The sequence below is a fragment of the Equus przewalskii genome, chromosome 26 (assembly GCF_037783145.1).
Source record: "Equus przewalskii isolate Varuska chromosome 26, EquPr2, whole genome shotgun sequence".
Taxonomy (NCBI): Eukaryota; Metazoa; Chordata; class Mammalia; order Perissodactyla; family Equidae; genus Equus; species Equus przewalskii.
In genome coordinates, this window is record NC_091856.1 from 33,415,027 (window position 1) to 33,433,091 (window position 18,065).

At 46.3% G+C, this 18,065-nt stretch overlaps 1 protein-coding gene across 3 annotated transcripts in view; it reads left to right on the forward strand.

Annotated features, from left to right (window-relative positions):
* ABL1 (ABL proto-oncogene 1, non-receptor tyrosine kinase) overlaps positions 1-18,065 on the forward strand; it is a 139,234-nt gene that overhangs the window by 107,407 nt on the left and 13,762 nt on the right. For all 3 annotated transcript variants that reach the window (XM_008537904.2, XM_070595240.1, XM_070595241.1), the window contains exons 2-4: positions 2,338-2,511; positions 3,083-3,378; positions 10,544-10,816. In XM_008537904.2, the coding sequence (XP_008536126.2) occupies positions 2,338-2,511; positions 3,083-3,378; positions 10,544-10,816 (743 nt within the window). The remainder of the gene's footprint in view (positions 1-2,337; positions 2,512-3,082; positions 3,379-10,543; positions 10,817-18,065) is intronic.

Below are 18,065 nucleotides of genomic sequence, written 5' to 3' on the forward strand. Positions count from 1 at the left end.
TTAAGATGAATGCTTTAGACAGACTTCGTAAAGACAGGTAACTTTTAAAAAGTTGCTGTTGGACTAGGTGTGAGTGAGTCAGCTGTAACCAATGGGAAGGCATTGAACTGGGATTATACAGCAAATGGCTCTAAGTTCTCCCTCCCCCTGCAGGAAAGTGAAGCTGGAAGTGAGATGATGCATTATAGGTAGGACTTACAGAAGAAGACAACACCCAACTCTAATCGCATACCCACGCTCTAAAGGGCGGTCCTTGGCCCTGTGGCCAAGACGAGCGAACCAGCGTACGTTCAGGTGGGAGATCACGATCACGTATTTTAATAAAAACATAATTCCCTGCTTTACCAGCTTTTTTTGGTGTTAATTGATCAATTCCTGATCACGATGGTGCTAAATGTACTTTTTTTTTTTTTTAAACTTTTTTTTTTTTTTTAAAGATTTTATTTTTTCCTTTTTCTCCCCAAAGCCCCTCCAGTACACAGTTGTATATTCTTCGTTGTGGGTCCTTCTAGTTGTGGTATGTGGGACGCTGCCTCAGCGTGGCTTGATGAGCAGTGCCATGTCCGCGCCCAGGATTCGAACCAACGAAACACTGGGCCGCCTGCAGCGGAGCGCGCGAACTTAACCACTCGACCACGGGGCCAGCCCCGCTAAATGTACTTTTAAAGCCAATATAAATACTCTGAGAGTAGGGCCTCACTCATCACTAAGCCTTTCCCGCATTCTAGGAAATGGTAGTGTCACAAGACCCTCGTTCTTGAAACTGTCTTTGCCCTCATGATTCATAAGATGAAATTACCAAATACAGTAATGACAGAATTTGGGATTTACTCTTTTAGAAAAGCAATTGTTGTAGGGTTTCCTTCAGTCAATAGTACAAAAGCTAGAACCTTCATTATTTATCTTCTGTTGGTTTATTCCAGAGAGATATTTTAGAGATTGTCTGTTTCTGAAAGTTCTCGAGTCATGTTTCTAGAATTTCAGCCTAGTCCCTCAGGTGTCTTAGGTGCCTTCAGTGTTTATGTTTTGTTGTGTTTTGGTTTTGAAGCGAATACTGCAGAATCAAGCCCATTCTGAGATGGGTATTATTACCCAAGAAAAAATGTTTGAGGGTCATCTAAATCCATGAAGGGGGAAAATTAAAACAAAATTGTTTTGTTATCATTGGTGTTTGGCTTAAGCATATGGTAGATCCTTCCATTCTTTTCAAATTAGAATCCCCCCCCTTTTTTTAAAGTTTGATTTCTCATTGTAGTTTCCTCAAGTGAGTATTTGAATTTCACTCCATAATATCCTATAACTGTTGAGATCTACTTGGAGTAGACTTGCTGGTTTGAAAGAACCCTTGTCCATATCGTCATTATCACAGAGAAATTCTGGAAAGTTTGAGCAAAGTTCAAGAAAAAAGAAAGACAAGAAACTTAAGGAAAAAGTAATGATCCGTTTGGCCCTGGAGGGAATGATAGTCACATATTCCTCAGCTAAGAGGTGTGGGTTGGTTGTCAACTTTAGAATCTACCTGTAGACAAAACACGAAAGACTTTATTATTACAGAATAGAGGAAGGTATTAATTTTCACAACGTAAAAGAAAACGTAAAGGAGGCCATATTTGAGAGCGAGCATAGATGGGGGCAAGCTTGGAAGGAAGGTGGGTGCATCCTTGGCCCGTGAAGTAAATGGTTGAGAGACACGGCCCCTAGCTGAGAGAGCAAGAGATAGAGGTGAAGTCTTGTACCGACAGCCCAAAGGGACCTGGTAGAGGATGGCACAGGAGAGATGGGGGTGGGAGAGCAGGGGCTACAGTGAGGTGACTTCTATTCAAGGAGATGGGGAGGACCAAAAAATAGCTGTTCCCCTGGGTGTAGAGAAGAGTGGAATAGAAGATATTTGTCTCTCGTTATGGACCCTTCTGTACTATTTGATTTTTAAATTATGTGCATATATTAACTTTGATACGTTTAAAAATGTTATAAAGCAAGAAACTTTCACTCCATATTTTAACGTAAGCAACAGCAAAGACATGAGGATGGACTCTTTCCATTTCTGAGTTCGTTTTGGATTAACAAATTTAAAAAGCTTGAACTATTTGGGGGCAGTTTTTACCACCTTGGAACAAAAATACTTAGTGTTTTCCACAAGATTTGAGAAAGGAAGAGTCCGTTTTTTTTAACCACCTTTCTTACTAATACGTAATGTATACAGATGTTAAGAAATGAAATAAATGAGGAATGTATAATGTTGAGAACACAGGCCTTTTTTGCTCCTGAGACTAAAACTAATTTTTTTCCCAATTCTTCTTCCTGTTTCTTTCTTCTGTTTCCCTTTTTCTCTTCCAGAAGCCCTTCAAAGGCCAGTAGCATCTGACTTCGAGCCCCAAGGTCTCAGTGAAGCAGCTCGTTGGAACTCCAAGGAAAACCTTCTTGCTGGTCCCAGTGAAAATGACCCCAACCTTTTTGTTGCACTGTATGATTTTGTGGCCAGTGGGGATAACACTCTAAGCATAACTAAAGGTAAAACGGCTGTAGGCAGCTGCTGGTGGTTGCAAGAGACAGAAATCAGGGGAAACTGTGGCCTGACTGGCCACTCCTTTGCTGATTGAAAGAGCTGCTTTAAAGTTGGGATGCAGAGAGATCTAAGAAAATCACAGCATCTTTACAAGAGAGAGTCACTTTTCCTTAAGGAGAAGTGTTCCTGTACAATAGTCCTTAGCGAAAACAGAGCTTTCCCTATTTCATACTGAAAGGCACCTGGACCAAGCTCTGAGAACACTTTTTTTTTAAAGAAAAGGTAATTTTTTCCCTAAAAAGCTTCCTTATATTAGGATCAGAGCACTTGAGCGAACGTAATAGATTTATTAAAATAGGCTATATATTTATCTGTATAATCAGTATAAACAGGAAGCTTTATATGTAAACATGGACTCTTACATACTTGTAAGTGGCTATATTTATGTGGACTTGTTAAAATGAAGGTGGGTATTTAGGAATTTGGAGATTTTTAATAGTAGTACAAGAAGAAAGGAGAATGAATGAAGCTAGCCTTTAAAGCCGACATACCTGATTTTGCTTCTTTTCTTCTAAGGTGAAAAGCTCCGGGTCTTAGGCTACAATCACAATGGGGAATGGTGTGAAGCCCAAACCAAAAATGGCCAAGGGTGGGTCCCAAGCAACTACATCACACCAGTCAACAGTCTGGAGAAGCATTCCTGGTACCACGGACCCGTGTCCCGCAATGCCGCCGAATACCTACTGAGCAGTGGAATCAACGGCAGCTTCTTGGTGCGGGAGAGCGAGAGCAGCCCTGGCCAGAGGTCCATCTCACTGAGATACGAAGGGAGGGTGTACCACTACAGGATCAACACTGCTTCTGATGGCAAGGTGCGGGACCCCAGAGAAGGGACCCCGTCGGGGGAGCTGATGGGCGGGGGGGCTGGGTTGATAAGTTACTGCAACAAAGCTCAACCAAGAAGATGTTTGAAGACACTTTCAAGTAAACAGCAAGGCATCATTCCATTAGCCTTATGAAAGACCCTCCACCAAGGACCAGTCGTGTGATACTGCAGATCCACGGGCTGGTGTGGTTCTCTGATCTTCCTGCTGGAGTTTGGCTGTTAGTAGTTTCTTAAGGCGGGTGGAATACCCGTTGGGTTTTAGACACGCTTGTTTCGTTAAGCCTCTTCCATTTAAAAAGTTTCCTATTATGATAGCAGTGCATCCTCGATGAGAAAGTTCAAACAGTAGATGGTGTTTTAAAGTGAAAGCCTCCTCAAAATCAGTCTGGTGCATGACCTTCTTCTTATGGATGAAGTCGTATTTATGTGTGTGTTTAACACACAGTTTGTAAACAAAAATGAGACCGCATTATAGCCATAGATTTCCAAACCCAAATTGTAGTTTTGTAAAGGAGTCGATATGTACGATTTTGTGATCTTCGTATAAACGATCCTTAAGAGTCTATAAAGGGAAGCAAGGAATTCACGTTTATGGAATTCCTACTGTTTGCAAGGGCATTTTTCCATCTTCATCTCCTTTAAACCTCACCTCAGTCCCCAGGGCAGACATTGCTGTAATCTGCATTTTTGCTTTTAGGAAATGGAGACTTAGCAGGATGAAATTTCTTGCCCAAGATCGCATAGTGGGTAATTGATGGAACCAGGCTCAGATCCCCCTGTCTGCTCTACTGCACCATGCTGTCATTGAGGGTGTAGATAGATGGATTGTTGGGGTGTGTACAGATGGTGTATGTTTTTTGAATAATATGTAACGTGTATACATGGTCTAAAAAAAAAGAACAAAAGGAATTACAGTGAAAACTAGTTCTGTGTCCTAATTCAGTTCCCCTGACCAGAGGCAACCACTGTGACCAGTGTCTTCCAGAGTTACTCAGTGTATATAGTTTATATATATATATTTTTTTTTTTTTTAAAGATTTTTTTTATTATTTCCTTTTTCTCCCCAAAGCCCCCCGGTACATAGTTGTATATTCTTCGTTGTGGGTCCTTCTAGTTGTGGCATGTGGGACGCTGCCTCAGCGTGGTTTGATGAGCAGTGCCATGTCCGCGCGCAGGATTTGAACCAACGAAACACTGGGCCGCCTGCAGCGGAGCGCGCGAACTTAACCACTCGGCCACGGGGCCAGCCCCTATAGTTTATATTTTTTAAAAAACACAAATGATGCATACCTCACACTGCTCCACATCTTGCTTTTCCCACCTGATCGTATGCCCTGGAGACTGCTTCATGGCAGCACATTTACAGCTGCCTCATTCTTGTGAATGACTGCATAGTGTGAAAGGACCGTCATTCATTTAAGTAGTGCCCTGCTGGTCGATTTTTAGGTTGTTTCCAATCTTTTGCTATTATAAATAATGCTGTTATGAGGTGGCTTTCAAACCTTTTGAAAAAGACCTGGGCCCACTGTAAAAAAAAAAAAAAAAAAGAAAAATTACATCACCACCCAACACTCACACTAGTAAGAAAAGATTCGTGAAATCTTACTTACCCTTCCTATATGTAATGCACTCTGATATTTTATACTCCATTCTATTCTGTTTCATTTTTAAAGATTCTGGTTCTAGTCCACTAAATTTATTTTGTAGACCCACTAGTGGGTGATGACCTGCAGTTTGAAAATACACCGCATATACTTCCTTGTGTACAAGGGTATGCAAGAGAAGTTACTAGAATTGATTGAAGGTTATGTGCATTTAAAGTTTGTGGAGATATTGCCAAATTACCTTCTATCGAAGGTGTACAAATGTGTGTCCTCACCAGCGAGGGTTCACATTTCCCTTCCCCTCATCAGCCGTGTGTTATCAGAATTGTAGAAACGTCGCTCACTGATTGGTAAAGGTAGTAGCTTGTTATGTTTAATTTGCACGTGTCATGTTTTGAGTGATCCCTCTGCCATATACAAAGTTCATCTTTTCCTACATATTTGAAATATGTAAAGTTGGCGTGTGTATTTAGGTCTGTTGATCTGCTCTCTGTCTGTTGGTCTGTCCGTTCATGTGCCCATACCAGACTATTAGTTGTTATAGCTTTATAATGTGTTTTAATGTCTGGTAAGGCTAGTCCCCTTCTCTTAATGTTTTTAAAATCTTTATGGCCATTTTTGCACGTTCATTTGTACCATACGAACACACATATATTTCTTTTTTAATCTGGTCTGTTGTGTTTTTCACATCTCAGAGTCTTCTGGCTAAAATTCTTGTTGCCAGCGTCTGATGCTTTCCCTCATTGCAGATCCCTTTATACCAGCACTGTAGTTTGTATGAGAGACAGCATAATCTCTTGTTGATGTGTGACTAGAGATCAGCCTTATCAGCTTGCTTTTTGGGTCATTGTTCTTATCCCAGATGTGGAGCTGGGTCCTTCCATTCTGCAGGATGTATTCCAGGGTGGTGGCCCTTTGAAACCTTGCCTTCAGACCACAAGGGTGCCGTTTTAGTAAATTAGAACGCTGGAGTGCACCGCCCATGAGGGACATGATGTCCTGGAGCTGACAGCTGGCTTCCCATCTGTGCTGTTTATCCAAGGCAGGCCGTGCTGCACCACAGAAATCAGTTGAGATTTGTACTGAACAGGATAATGGTTTCTTTTCCCTGGAGTTGTTTAATCAGCATCCTTGAAACAGATGCAGGCAGGTATGATCTAGTTTGACAACTCATTAGCTGGGAGTTGGTCTAAAATGCTCTTCAAAGGGAGAGAGCAAAGCCTGCATGATTTGCAGAATTTGAGAGTCATCTGACACATAAGTCAACCCTCCTGTCTAAAAGCTGATGTGTGCCAGGGGTTCTTGTCATTCCAGGTGGAGCACAGGGAACTCATTTGATCAGGCAGTATCCACCACTAGGCAACTCATCAAAGTGTCCTAGGCCTCTTGCCCTCCTCCCTCTCCCTGGCAAAGACGCTCCCTTCAGCTGTCCAAACACCTGGAGACTCCTCAGCTCCTGGGGTCATCGGGCCGACCGTCTGCTGAGGCTCCTCTCTGAGGCCCGTGCTCGAGGGGGCTGTGCGGGGTGGGATCCTAGTCCTGCGTTGAGTGGAAAGTCAGGATCGGGAGGTAGTGCAGTGACACACGAGACAGCATGCTCAGCGGTGAAAACAGCTGCTCACAGAGCAGAGCTTTGATACAATCCTTTTTGGATTTCTAAGGGGAAAATTTAAGGTTGGTACAAGGGACAGGCTGGGGTTGAGTAAGTTTAATTCTTATTTTCAAGTTAGCTAATCTTTAGAAAACAACTGAATTTAGAGGATTCTTCTCTAAGGCCCAAAGGATTTCTTTCTGCCTCCACCCTCTTGGCTGTGATTTACCTCTCTCTCCATGTTTCTGAACTTTGAGCAGCAGTTGTGGCTGGTCAGTTAGCCCAGGGCCACCAGCTCAGGGCCCAGAGCCCAACACTGGGAGTTTCAAGCTGGACTCTTGAAAGGGCCATACCACACTGAGCCATTGCTGTCTCCGAGGGTTCTTGATGGTCTTAAAATTTTTCAGGTACCCTGGGGTTTGATTGTCATTCCTCCATTCTTTCTCAAAGTTTATACTCCCTTGCCAGATAGCGGAATTAAAAACTGATTTTTTTCCACCACCCCCTGCCTAAATCGTTCTTAGTTCTTCTGGTTATTTGTGTCTACTCCCTGTTTACTTCTGTGGGGTGCCACTGTCAAGTTACACAATCCTCAGAGTCCTTGATAGAGTCTTTCCTTTTCTTCAAAGAGGTACCCAGTTGACATTTATTTTCATGGTCTGCCGAAGTGACAGGTTCAGGTTGACAGGAATGGAATTTGGGCTTAAGCTTTAGCAGAAGTGGCAAGACGTAGCCAACTGTATAACCTCTTGAATTTTTAAGATTTACCCACCCTGACAGTGGCTCAGCAGGTGCAGGCATCCCAGCGAAGAGCCTGCCAGAGCGTGGCTGACCTTCCCTGTCGAGAAGACTGGGAGCGTTATTAAGTACTGTTAATTATTGAGTACTGCCTTTCTGCCAGGATGTGAGAAGCTCTTGGGGGAATGGCACTTCCTGGCCAGGCAGCCTGTAAACAGTACATCCAAGGTGGCACTCCGGGGTCTGAGGCAGCTGGAGGGTGCCCAGGTCTTAAGCTCAGATAAGCCCGTGAGTCTGGCTGTCAGGAGGAAAGCGATTTCTGGTGAGTTTCTCTGCCAGGTCCCATCTTTTGGGGTCCTGCGTGATTAGAAAGAGACATCGCCTTGGCTCAGCACCCGGAGTGTTTATGTAACTGCGTGCATAGCATAATGACACACCATTCATAGTGCTGATTTCACTTTCTTCTCTGAACATGCCACGAATTCCTGATGAAGATTACCCAGTTCACTAGTCAAATGCTGCTCAAAAACTAGAACTAACCAGAAAGGAAGCCAGCAGACTTTGCTGTTAGAAGATGTCTGTGCAGTGCATTTGAGGGAGCATAGTTTCAATATTTACTGAGTGTCGGTATGTAAATTTTATGTTGAAAGACGAACTAAGTCACAGGGTCTGTAAATTTAATTATTGAAAAGGATAAAGTTTTTCCATTCAGTGAATCCTCCCGTAACTCTGAAATGGCTAACAGTGGAGCTTGTGAGGGAATCAGATGAGACCAAGAACAAGTTCTGAGTGAACTGGGCCTCAGGGGAGCTATTAGCAGCATGTGTGATCGAAGGAGCTGGATCCTGGGGCTGGGGGAGTGCTCCTTTCGAGCTGACGGAGGGAAACGGGGAGTGAGCCTTGCTCCCAGGAGACCCGCACCAGGAGCCCAGCAAATGAAACGGGCTCTTTTGCCCTGCACTGTGCCCGTGATTTGCAGGGTGTGAGGGGTGCTCTGATTCCTGGGGTGTCTTCTTGGAATGGCTTTTCTCTCTTCTCTGCACTCCCTGATAGGGAAACACCATCAGCTGCACTAACCCAAGAGAAGAAGGCTTAGAGCATTTGTAGCCTGCAGTGAAGAATCTGGACAACTGACAGACTTTGCCAGAGAGGGGGGTGGGGATTAGGAGCTGTCCTCACGTCCCGCTTGGCGGTCTTTATGAGCTGCACCTGTGTCCGTGCCTCACTGACCAGAGTGCTGTGTACGCAAGTCAGGTGTGGGCGTGACGCTGAGGGCAGGCTCGGAGGTGCCGACCTCCACCCCTCCCCCGGCAGCACGCTGGTGCTCACGTTCCGGGGCCTGAGCGGGACTCGCAGCGTGTCCCTGGAGCAGTTCACTGAGGGGCTCTCCTTGGGGCTCTGCAGCAGACAAGCGGGGCCTCCCTGAAGGCTCCTGCCATTCACAGGCACCATCTTGCAGAGGGACAAGTTCCCCAGAGCTGTGAAGTCTTTCTAGACAGTTCTTGAGTTGCTCAGAATTTCATTTTAGTAGAATTGCTGCCAAAAGATTGTAAATTATAAACCTCTAAGCCAAAGTTTGCCATTGGCTTCCTGACTTTTAAAAATTCATTTATGTCTTCCCCTCAAACAACAACAAAAGAAAGAAAATCTCCATGTTAATGAATCCTCTTTACCCTCTTGAGAGCTGTGGATGGGATCAACTGGTATATTTGTTATTATTTCCTTCTTTTAAAGTATTTTAATTATCTAGTATTACAAACCCACGGGAAGTAGTGGAGCCTACCATAACCAACAGCCAAGGCCGTGCCATGTGTGTTTCAGACTTTTTCTCCCCTTTTCTTTTTTTTAAATACTAAGATGTTACAGCGACAGCTGACTGATCCTGTTCCTTTTTCTCCCTCCTGCCGCAGGTGTCACACTGTCCATCTGTGTCCCTCCTTCCCACATCTTTGCAGTTTGGACAAGTCTTATGAACACCTAGTCGTGGTTTTAAGTATCCCTTCCACACCTTCAGCCATCGTCGGCTGCCCTTCGTGAGCCAGTAGATTCAGTTACATGCCTGGAGCCCAGATGTTCCCTGTGGAATTGCTTTTGCAAAGGAAGCATTCCCTCACCACATCACTGAAAGAAACAAACAGTTGAGAGCAGAAAAAAGAGCTATCTTTTCTGTTGCTTTCTGTCACATAGCTGCTGTCTGTCAGCCTGCTCCGTTCCCTTCCTCCCCGTCTCAGTTGTGTCCAGACAAGAACTCCGTGTAGAGGGGCTCCCTGCCCAGCCTCTCACCCGCTGTAGATCTCAGAGAGAGACTCACGTGCGCTTGTGTCTGAAATCCCTTCTCCTTACATCTCTGTGGTGGAAAGGGCCGTGTGGCCTAGCGCAGCTCTCTGAGCCTCCGTGGTGGTCCTGGGGAGGCTGATGGGCATCCCACGTGGGCGGCTGCTGGGGTTTGCGAGCCTTGGCCCTGATGCCTCTTATTCAGTGGAAATCGAGGGAGTAGGAATGAGGGGGGAGAGTCGTGTTTCATTTAATGATCTTTATCTCTGATCGCTGTTTAGTTCTAGATAATTACATAATTATAGGATTAGGTAATAAGCATAATTATAAACAATTATCTTCTTTTCCACTCAGCAAATACTCATTAAGTTCTACTCTCCATTAATTTAATCAACAATTATTTATTGAGTACATATTATATGCTCATTTTTTGTTCTCAACATTAGGGGTACAGGATAAAAACAGACAGCCCAGGGCTCTGCTCTCATGAGGCTGATGTTCTAGTAGGGGGAGACAGACAGTAACGAAGCAGGTAAACAGGTAATTGTCACCTAGTGGTGAGAACAACGTGGAGAAGTAAGACAGGTGCTGTGATGACACTTCTGGGTGAGGACTTGAGAGTCGCGGGTCGGGGAACACTTCGTGGACATTTACGCTGGGCTCGGAAAAGTAAGAGAGAGCAGGCGTGTGCTCTCTCGGGAGCAGGCAGGGGGGAGCAGCAGACGCAAAGGCCCTGAGGCATTTTATTGTATTTGCTTTAGCAGTAAATCATAGCACATACAGAGAAATGCAGCGTAGTTGATTTTCTGAGCCCTCGGTCCTGTGTGAGAGTCATTTTGTCTGGGGTTTGCTGTGCGTTAAATGAAGGCTCAGCAAAGCTGCATTCCGGGATCTGTGTGTGTTGGCATCTGCTCTGTGGGCTGAAGCTGTCCCTATCCCCTCAGCTCTACGTCTCCTCAGAGAGCCGCTTCAGCACTTTGGCCGAGCTGGTTCACCATCACTCGACTGTGGCAGACGGGCTCATCACCACCCTGCATTACCCAGCCCCCAAGCGCAACAAGCCCACTGTCTACGGCGTGTCCCCCAACTATGACAAGTGGGAGATGGAGCGCACGGACATCACCATGAAGCACAAGCTGGGAGGAGGCCAGTACGGGGAGGTGTACGAAGGCGTGTGGAAGAAGTACAGCCTGACGGTGGCCGTGAAGACCCTGAAGGTAGGCCAGGGCTAGTGGCCGGTCAGAGCCGAGCTGCTCGCGGTGCCTCGTGAAGCGCGGTTTGTGCTGGACAGCATGCAGTCACGCCCCTTTCCTGGGGGCCTGCCTCTTCAGTCTCCTGTCGTCTGTGTCTTCGCACGGCTGGAGTCATTTTCCTAGTTTCGGTGTGTTTCCACATGTGCTGAGAGCTGAGAAGTGCTGTGGTTTTTTGGTGTAAAAAGATTAGTCATTTGGAGAAGCTTTCTCATTCTATGGCAAGATGCTTTTAAAGCCGTGGGTTTCCGTTCTGTTCGTGTGGCATTTGGATTACTTCCTATTGAGAATTAATAGGAGAGAAAAAAACTCTGAGTTTTGAAAGGAGATTTAACCAAAGTGCGCTTGAGTCTTCTGTGGATTTTCGTTGGCACATTTGAAAAGCAAATGCATTGGGTGTTTCTAGCAGGTTCCAATTCTCTGTATCGTGTGTCCGGACTTCTGGAACTAGAAGTGTGGAACTGCCTCCACTAGAAAGGCACTAAGGAAACATGAAGGCTTCTTCCTGACTCAGATACCAGCCTTTCCTTCTGGTTAACTGTGACTCTCACCCTCTCACTAACGCAGTGTTTGGAGTTTCCAGGCGGTTTGTTTTTCTTTTGGCATTCTTTGAAATTGTCAGGACGCCAAGGGAAGGAAGTTTTAATTTGTAGCCCTCTGCCTTCTCCAAAATGTGATCCGTGCTTTCACAGCTATGGCGACAGTGTCCCCTAGTGTTGACCTGCATTATTTTCACTTGTTTTAAGTGAACTCCGATTACATTGACTTGTGCCGAAATTGAGAGAGGGAGCCCCCTTTAGTAGCTATTAGAAAAGAAAGAACTGAAACGCCCACTACTGGGAAAAATGGGCCCAAGTGTGTGTACTTTTCCCAAAAGGCAGTTGGGTGCGCACTTTTGAGACTGGTGCAGCCAAAATGCTTGCCTTTTAGGGCGTCTGTTACTTCCCTGATGTGTTCACTCAAAGGCACAGTAAATTGGAAATTGAGATTTCTGGCTGATAGAAAGTGACACTGTAGAGAAAATCACATTCCTTAGTCCTAGAAACCAAAGTGGCTCCTGGCGCTCATATTGAATGTGTCCCCTTAGATCAGTCCTTGGGGCAGGACTGACACTTAGGTGGGGGGCAAAGGGGCTTCCATGGCTTGGGGTCACCTTGAAGACTCCAGGGTATTTTCCAGATAGGACTTGTTTTAATTTAATAAACATTTGTCAAGTTGCTCACTTCTCTTTTCCGGACCACGGGCTTATCACTGGGACTGTGAACGTGAATTAGAGTTCCTCACCTTGGGCTGGTCTGCGCAGTTAGCTGAGTCTAGTTAGTAGAACTAGGCCAGTAGAACAAGAGTTGCAGTGCAGTGTGATAAAGGCCGCATTAGGGGCACGAGCGTGGGGCTGTGGCTCCACATGGGCGTGAGAGGGGGCGGGACTGCTGAGCCATGCTCGGCACGGAGAAAGCATGAAAGGGATTGTGAGCCCGGGCCGTGCTGGAGGAGGAGGCGTTGGCCGAGGGGGGCGGGCGGCAAAGAAGGCCTGAACCGACGAGGGAGCCTGGGGTGTGATCCTTGAGGCACTGGGACTCACCGAAGGGTTTGATGCATGGGCATAAGATGATTGGATTGGCTTTTCTCAAAGACGGCTGTGTTGGTGGCAGGCCCTAGAAAGAACCAACCAGCCATTGCCCTACCTCCCACAGACCAGGGGAGAGCGGGCAGTCGTCTCCGTTTGGCACATGACTGGAGACCAGCCCCAGAGAAACCAGGCCTTGACCAGCTCGAGAAACTCTTAAAGGCCCGGGCATTCCCCACACCTTTGCCAGGATTTTCGAAAACAAAAAAAAAAAGAGTAAAAGCATAAAATACACTGATTTCAATCGAGGAATGACTTGTTTGAAAACTTTAAAAAGAGAGAGAGTTTGCACAACTCGAAATGTGGGGAAAACCTACCCCAGTAGCTGATGCTGTGGCAGTGTTTCCTGAACACCTGAAGAAGGGGATTCCAGAGGAGGGGCCCCCTGGAGCTTGTGGGGTGGGGGTGGGGACTTACATCAATGAAGCCGAATTATCTGAAGTGGGTGCTTTTTAGAATATACTTTTCTAATGATGAGCTATTAGACTCTTTCTTATGCTTTTAATTAACCTCTAGTCCCACAGTTGGTAAAAGATTACAGAATCTAGTTGCATGGGATTCTGTGAATAGTCACCCCACGCAGTAGCTAATTCGGGAAAAGGGAATGCATCGTTTTCTAGAGGTATGTTAAACCAAAATACAGTACTAAGCAACTGTATTATCCCTCTTTCTGCCTCACCCTGCACAAAAAAACCTCTGTAGTATGTTTCCCGCTTGTCAAATAAGATGAATATCAACATTTAGGGCATTTACCTCCTCTAGAGAAGTAGAGGACTTCGAGTGGGTTCCAAATGACAGTAACGGCCAACATTTACCGAGCTCTTACTGCGTGTCTGGCAGAGTTCTGAGTGCTAGTCATAGAGCATCTCATTTAGTTCTTCAACAACCTGAAGAGAAGGGTCCTACTGCAGCCACCCTTCAAGGTTGAGAAAGCTGGAGCACAGGAAGGTTAGGTAACTGGCCTGCCATCACACAGCTGGGAGTGCAGAGCCGGATTCCAGCCCAGGCGTTCTGCTCGAGCCCAGCTCTTCTTCTTCTTTTAAACTGTAACTCGGGTTCTTATTCCTCGTACAGCATGAAAAATACACGTAAACCACATTTATGCATCTTAAAGATCACCTTTGCCCTTGTCTCCGTTCACTTCCGTCCCCCCAGGCTGTAGCTGTGGGCGACCTCTTGGGAAACCCTGAGGGTTTTCTGCTCTAGCCCAAGCGTCCATTTGTTCAGCGGTTCTCACTGAGCACCCCTTTGTGCTGGACCCCACTGGGCACCTGAGTCTCGGTGTCCTCCCACCTCCCAGTGCTGCCCTTTTTGTATTGCTTGCCCCTCAAAGGGTAGAGCCAGATCCCCTGTAAGCCGCAGGGGGAGCAAGGCCCTACTTGTAACCCCCACTCTATCCATATTGACTGTCTTGGCAGCGTGGGGTTGTACACCTTCAGGGCCTAAGAAAGACCAGAGAAAAAGAGAGGGCACTAGGCTGACCCCTGTGGATAGGAAACTGGAGTTACAGCCAAGGCCCGTGGCTGGGCAGTTGCCAGTTTGAATTTTGGCAGCGTTCAGCAGGTTGTAGGCTTAACTTTACCCGTGTGCTGTCTGTGTTAAAGGCAGGGTGTGCCTCAGAGAACCAGCCGTCAAGTACAAGAAGCCGCAAGTTTCACATGAGCTGTATTCCAAAAGTTTGTTTGTAAGCCAGTTTTTTTACTATGAAACAGTTGTAAGTAATGGAATTTGGAAAAGACTACTACTGATCTAGTTGTGACATTAAGACAGCAGCATAAGCTAACTGACAAATTAACCATTAAAATGGCAGAAAATAGCTGTTGGAAAAGGTTAAGACTTAAAATTGTACTCAATTCTTTATCTGTTTTTTGAACATATGCACATAATATTCCCCACCCTTGATTTTTGTGTCTTTCCAGAAATAGTCCCCATGAGTATTCTTTTTAAGAATATGGCAGCATGCTCTGGACACTGCTCTGTACCTTCTGTTGTCCACTTAATGTGTCTTGACAGTTGCTCCTTGTCAGTGCGCGTCAGGTTGTCCTGTTTTTGCAGGCGTATCTTTTGTACATACCAGCCCTCTGTGGGCGCTGGGGTTCTTTGCAGTGCTTTGCTGTTGTGAACAGCGCTGCAGGGATTCTGCTTGTTTGCGCATGTGGGAGAGTGTCCCGTGGGTCAACTCCTCCTCCGAGGACTGCTGGATCAAGGACCACGGGCCTTGATGGTTTTGATCACACCCGCAGAATGTCTTCCAAGGAGCTCGTCCCATTTGCACTGTAGCAGTGGTAGTGAGGGAGCGCCGGTTTGCCCTCCCTCACCAGCACAGAGTGTTTTGGTTTTGGTTTTGATTTATGTTATTTTTTTTCCCCAGGAAATTGGTTTTGTTGGAGACCTCCAGAAACGAGCAGGAAAGGAAGGGCTGCATGACAGCTTAGCACTGGACGGTCACAGGCAGTACCTCTGACTTTACAAGGGGCTGTGCAGTAGGGAGAGAGGCCACACAGCTCAGAGCCTGCTGGCACCCTGTTGCACCCACTCTTGCAGTGGCTTCTCTTCTAGCGGTGGAGCTAGATAGGGCTGCAGGATTTGGGGAACAGAGTTTTGGGGGTACCTCTGTGAGGTGGTTCCTTGTGGACTTTTTGCTTGGGCTTCAAGGCCCCCGCGTGATTTTGGAACCACTTTCCTCAGTCCAGCTCAGCATCTCTGCTGCGTCTCTCCAGTGTGTTTGAAACATGTCGATCCTGGTCTGCCTGATTGATAGGTGAAGGATGGTTGTGACCTTGCTCGCCTGACGTTTGGGTAAGAACCGCAAACAAATGTGGATACTGACCTATTTCAGACGAGAGCCCTGGTCCAGGGCCAAGGTTCCTGCTGAGAGGGAGGCATTGCGAGCACTGAAAGTGGCGCAGCAGCAGCAGGATGCTGAGCCATTTTTACAGACATTGTTCTTTTTTATGCTGTAGAATACCTGCTCTTGAGAGTGAGGCCAATGAGCAAAAAGGATGAAGCTCCTTAGAAGATACCTGTGAGATGTTGAGTCTGGGAGAATGTGTCTGTGAGAGAGACCGAGAAAACTGTTAAAGAACCTGCCTGTCTTTCATACAAGCAATATGTTTAGTCTACTTTTCAGGAATAGGTCAGCTGTCTTAATAATAATAAAAGAGAGCACCAACTGTTGACCACTGACCACATTCTTGGTCCTGCACTTGGCACTCTTTGTGCTTGAGGTAAACACTTCTGTTCTCTCCATTTTGCAGATGAGAAAACAGAGGTTCAGAGGTGACCTCTGTTACCTGTCATGTGAGTAACTCACCGTGGGTATACAGCGGCAGAGCTCGGTCGGTATCCTCACAAGCCGTCCTCTTAACCCTTCGCCGTGCCAGCCAAGCATTCATCTGCATGTGAGCCAGGCCAGGCCGTCCTTGTGAAGAGAGGCCGGTTGACCCATCTCCCGGCCCAACAGACAAGGCTGAAATTCACAGCTTTTACTCAAAATGTTGCCTTCACCCTAATTAATCTCAGTTTTATTTTATTGTGCAAATGGAAGAGTTCTCTTCAAAAAGACGATGGAAAGTTTTTAAATAAAAGTAAAGGAATATAACAGGATAGCATCAGGATATTTCCAGTTTAACACAACTACAAATGTAGGATGCTGTTAATAGTTTAAATTATAAATTGAACCAGCTCCGATCCAGCAGGGGGAGACAGATTCACACTGATTGCTCTGAAAGAACAAAAACAAGCAGTATTTATACTGTCCACACGTGTGCGTGCGTGTGTGTGTGCGTGGAGAGACAAAGACAGATGAGGAGAGCGATGCCTTTGAAAGTTGTATTGTTCCTTTTGCATGTCCATGCCTCTCAAGATCTAAAGCATGGTTCTTTTAGAGAAGAGTCAGTAGCTATAAGAGCAAGTGACGTTTCTGAAGTGATTTCACTGCGTGTGGTTTATTATGTGGTGCTTTAAAAAGAAAAACTACACGTGTCTGGGAAGCTTCATTGGAGAGCTGCTGCTTTAACGTAACATTGGCCAAGCACGAATCTCAAAGCCCCTGGCTTGCGCGAGCAGCAGAGTCCCCTGATGCCAGCAGGCGTTCGCTCTGCAGCCTTTGACGTTAATGTGCCACCCTGGTAAATCAGAGCAGCCCTGCACCGAAGAACCACATGGTCTGCTGAGCATGTTGAGGAGCAGAGAGGACTCAGAAGAATTAAGCGGCCAATGGGGCGGCGGCAGGGATGAGTTCTCTTCCCCCGTACAGCTTGACGCAGAGACTGCCAACGGTCTTTAGTTGATATTAGGAGCAGCTCCTCGTTTTTAAGAAGCAGTAAATTGTTTCTAAGTTTTGGTCTCACAGAGCCCTAAGCTAAGTGATAATGGGCTGACGCGTAACCTCATTGGTCATGCTTCACTTGTAAACATGATTGACCAATGCTAGAAAGCACCAAGTAAAGGTTGGCCGTCCTCTGGAAGTCTTCCCCACGTGCAGCAGGTAGGAATGGGACAGCTGCGCTGAGTACCACAGTGACGATGTTTGAGCTGTTGTCTCCCGAACAGGCAGGCACAGTGTATGAGCTTCCACATTTAAAGTAAAGTTGACAAGCTTTCTCTTGGGGGATCTGTTTTCCAGAAGTTCAGTCCCCGTCTCCCGTCAGTCTTCCTTCAGTCGAACTTAGACTCCCTGCTGAAACTTGGAGGCTGGTGTCTCACACGCTTCCCTCACTGGCCTTTACAGCCAGGTTCTCGCAGCAGCACAGACCGTGTCATTTGCCACCCACCTGCTTCTTGTTTTGATGGTCAGTTCAGAGGACAGTGGGTTCCTTAAGTCCAAAAGAGGCTCACGGATGGAAGCCACAGCAAGGCTCCTGTGTGAGGGGACCTGCCACAGGGCCGGGCGCCACAGCACTCCAGGCTCAAGCCTCGACTGAAAGGACATGAGGAAATGCAGAAATACTGTTGCGTTTGCTCTGGGCATTTGCTGGTATCTTTGTCTGCCCTTGGTATTTAGGTCCTGTGAACCTGCTAGAATGTGGCATGTACAATACTTGTGAATCTGCTGTGAGGGGAGCTGCTAGGGAGGATTGCTTTAGGATCTGGAAAATTGTCCTGACGGATAGTGGGGAGTGCTTCATAAGAGCCCATGACACCACGTTCTTAGGTAATTCCACATGCTCTGATTCTGCCATATTTTGAGGCATCATTCTTCTTAGGTAGGACGATATCTTTTTGTGTCATCAGGGTCTCTCCCCTTAAATTGGGTACGCTTGAGATTCTTCAACAGATTTTTTACGTGAAGGGTTTTAGGACACCTGGGAAACCAGCTGTTCCTCGGGGAAGAAGTAGCAAGTTTATGGTGTTTGCCTGTGCACATCTCCCTCACCCCCACAAACTCCACAGGCGATGGAAACAAGTATAGTCTGCCTAGCAGCCACCAGAATCAAGTTGCTAACATATGCAGGCCAACTGTGATTTATTGCTCTGGGTGAGAATTCAGAAGTTCAGCACCACGGTAGAAAATGCCTTGTGCCGTTGGGCTGATGACTGGCTGCCATGGAACCTGTCCAGAGCACTGTGCTGGTCCAGACTGGTGGA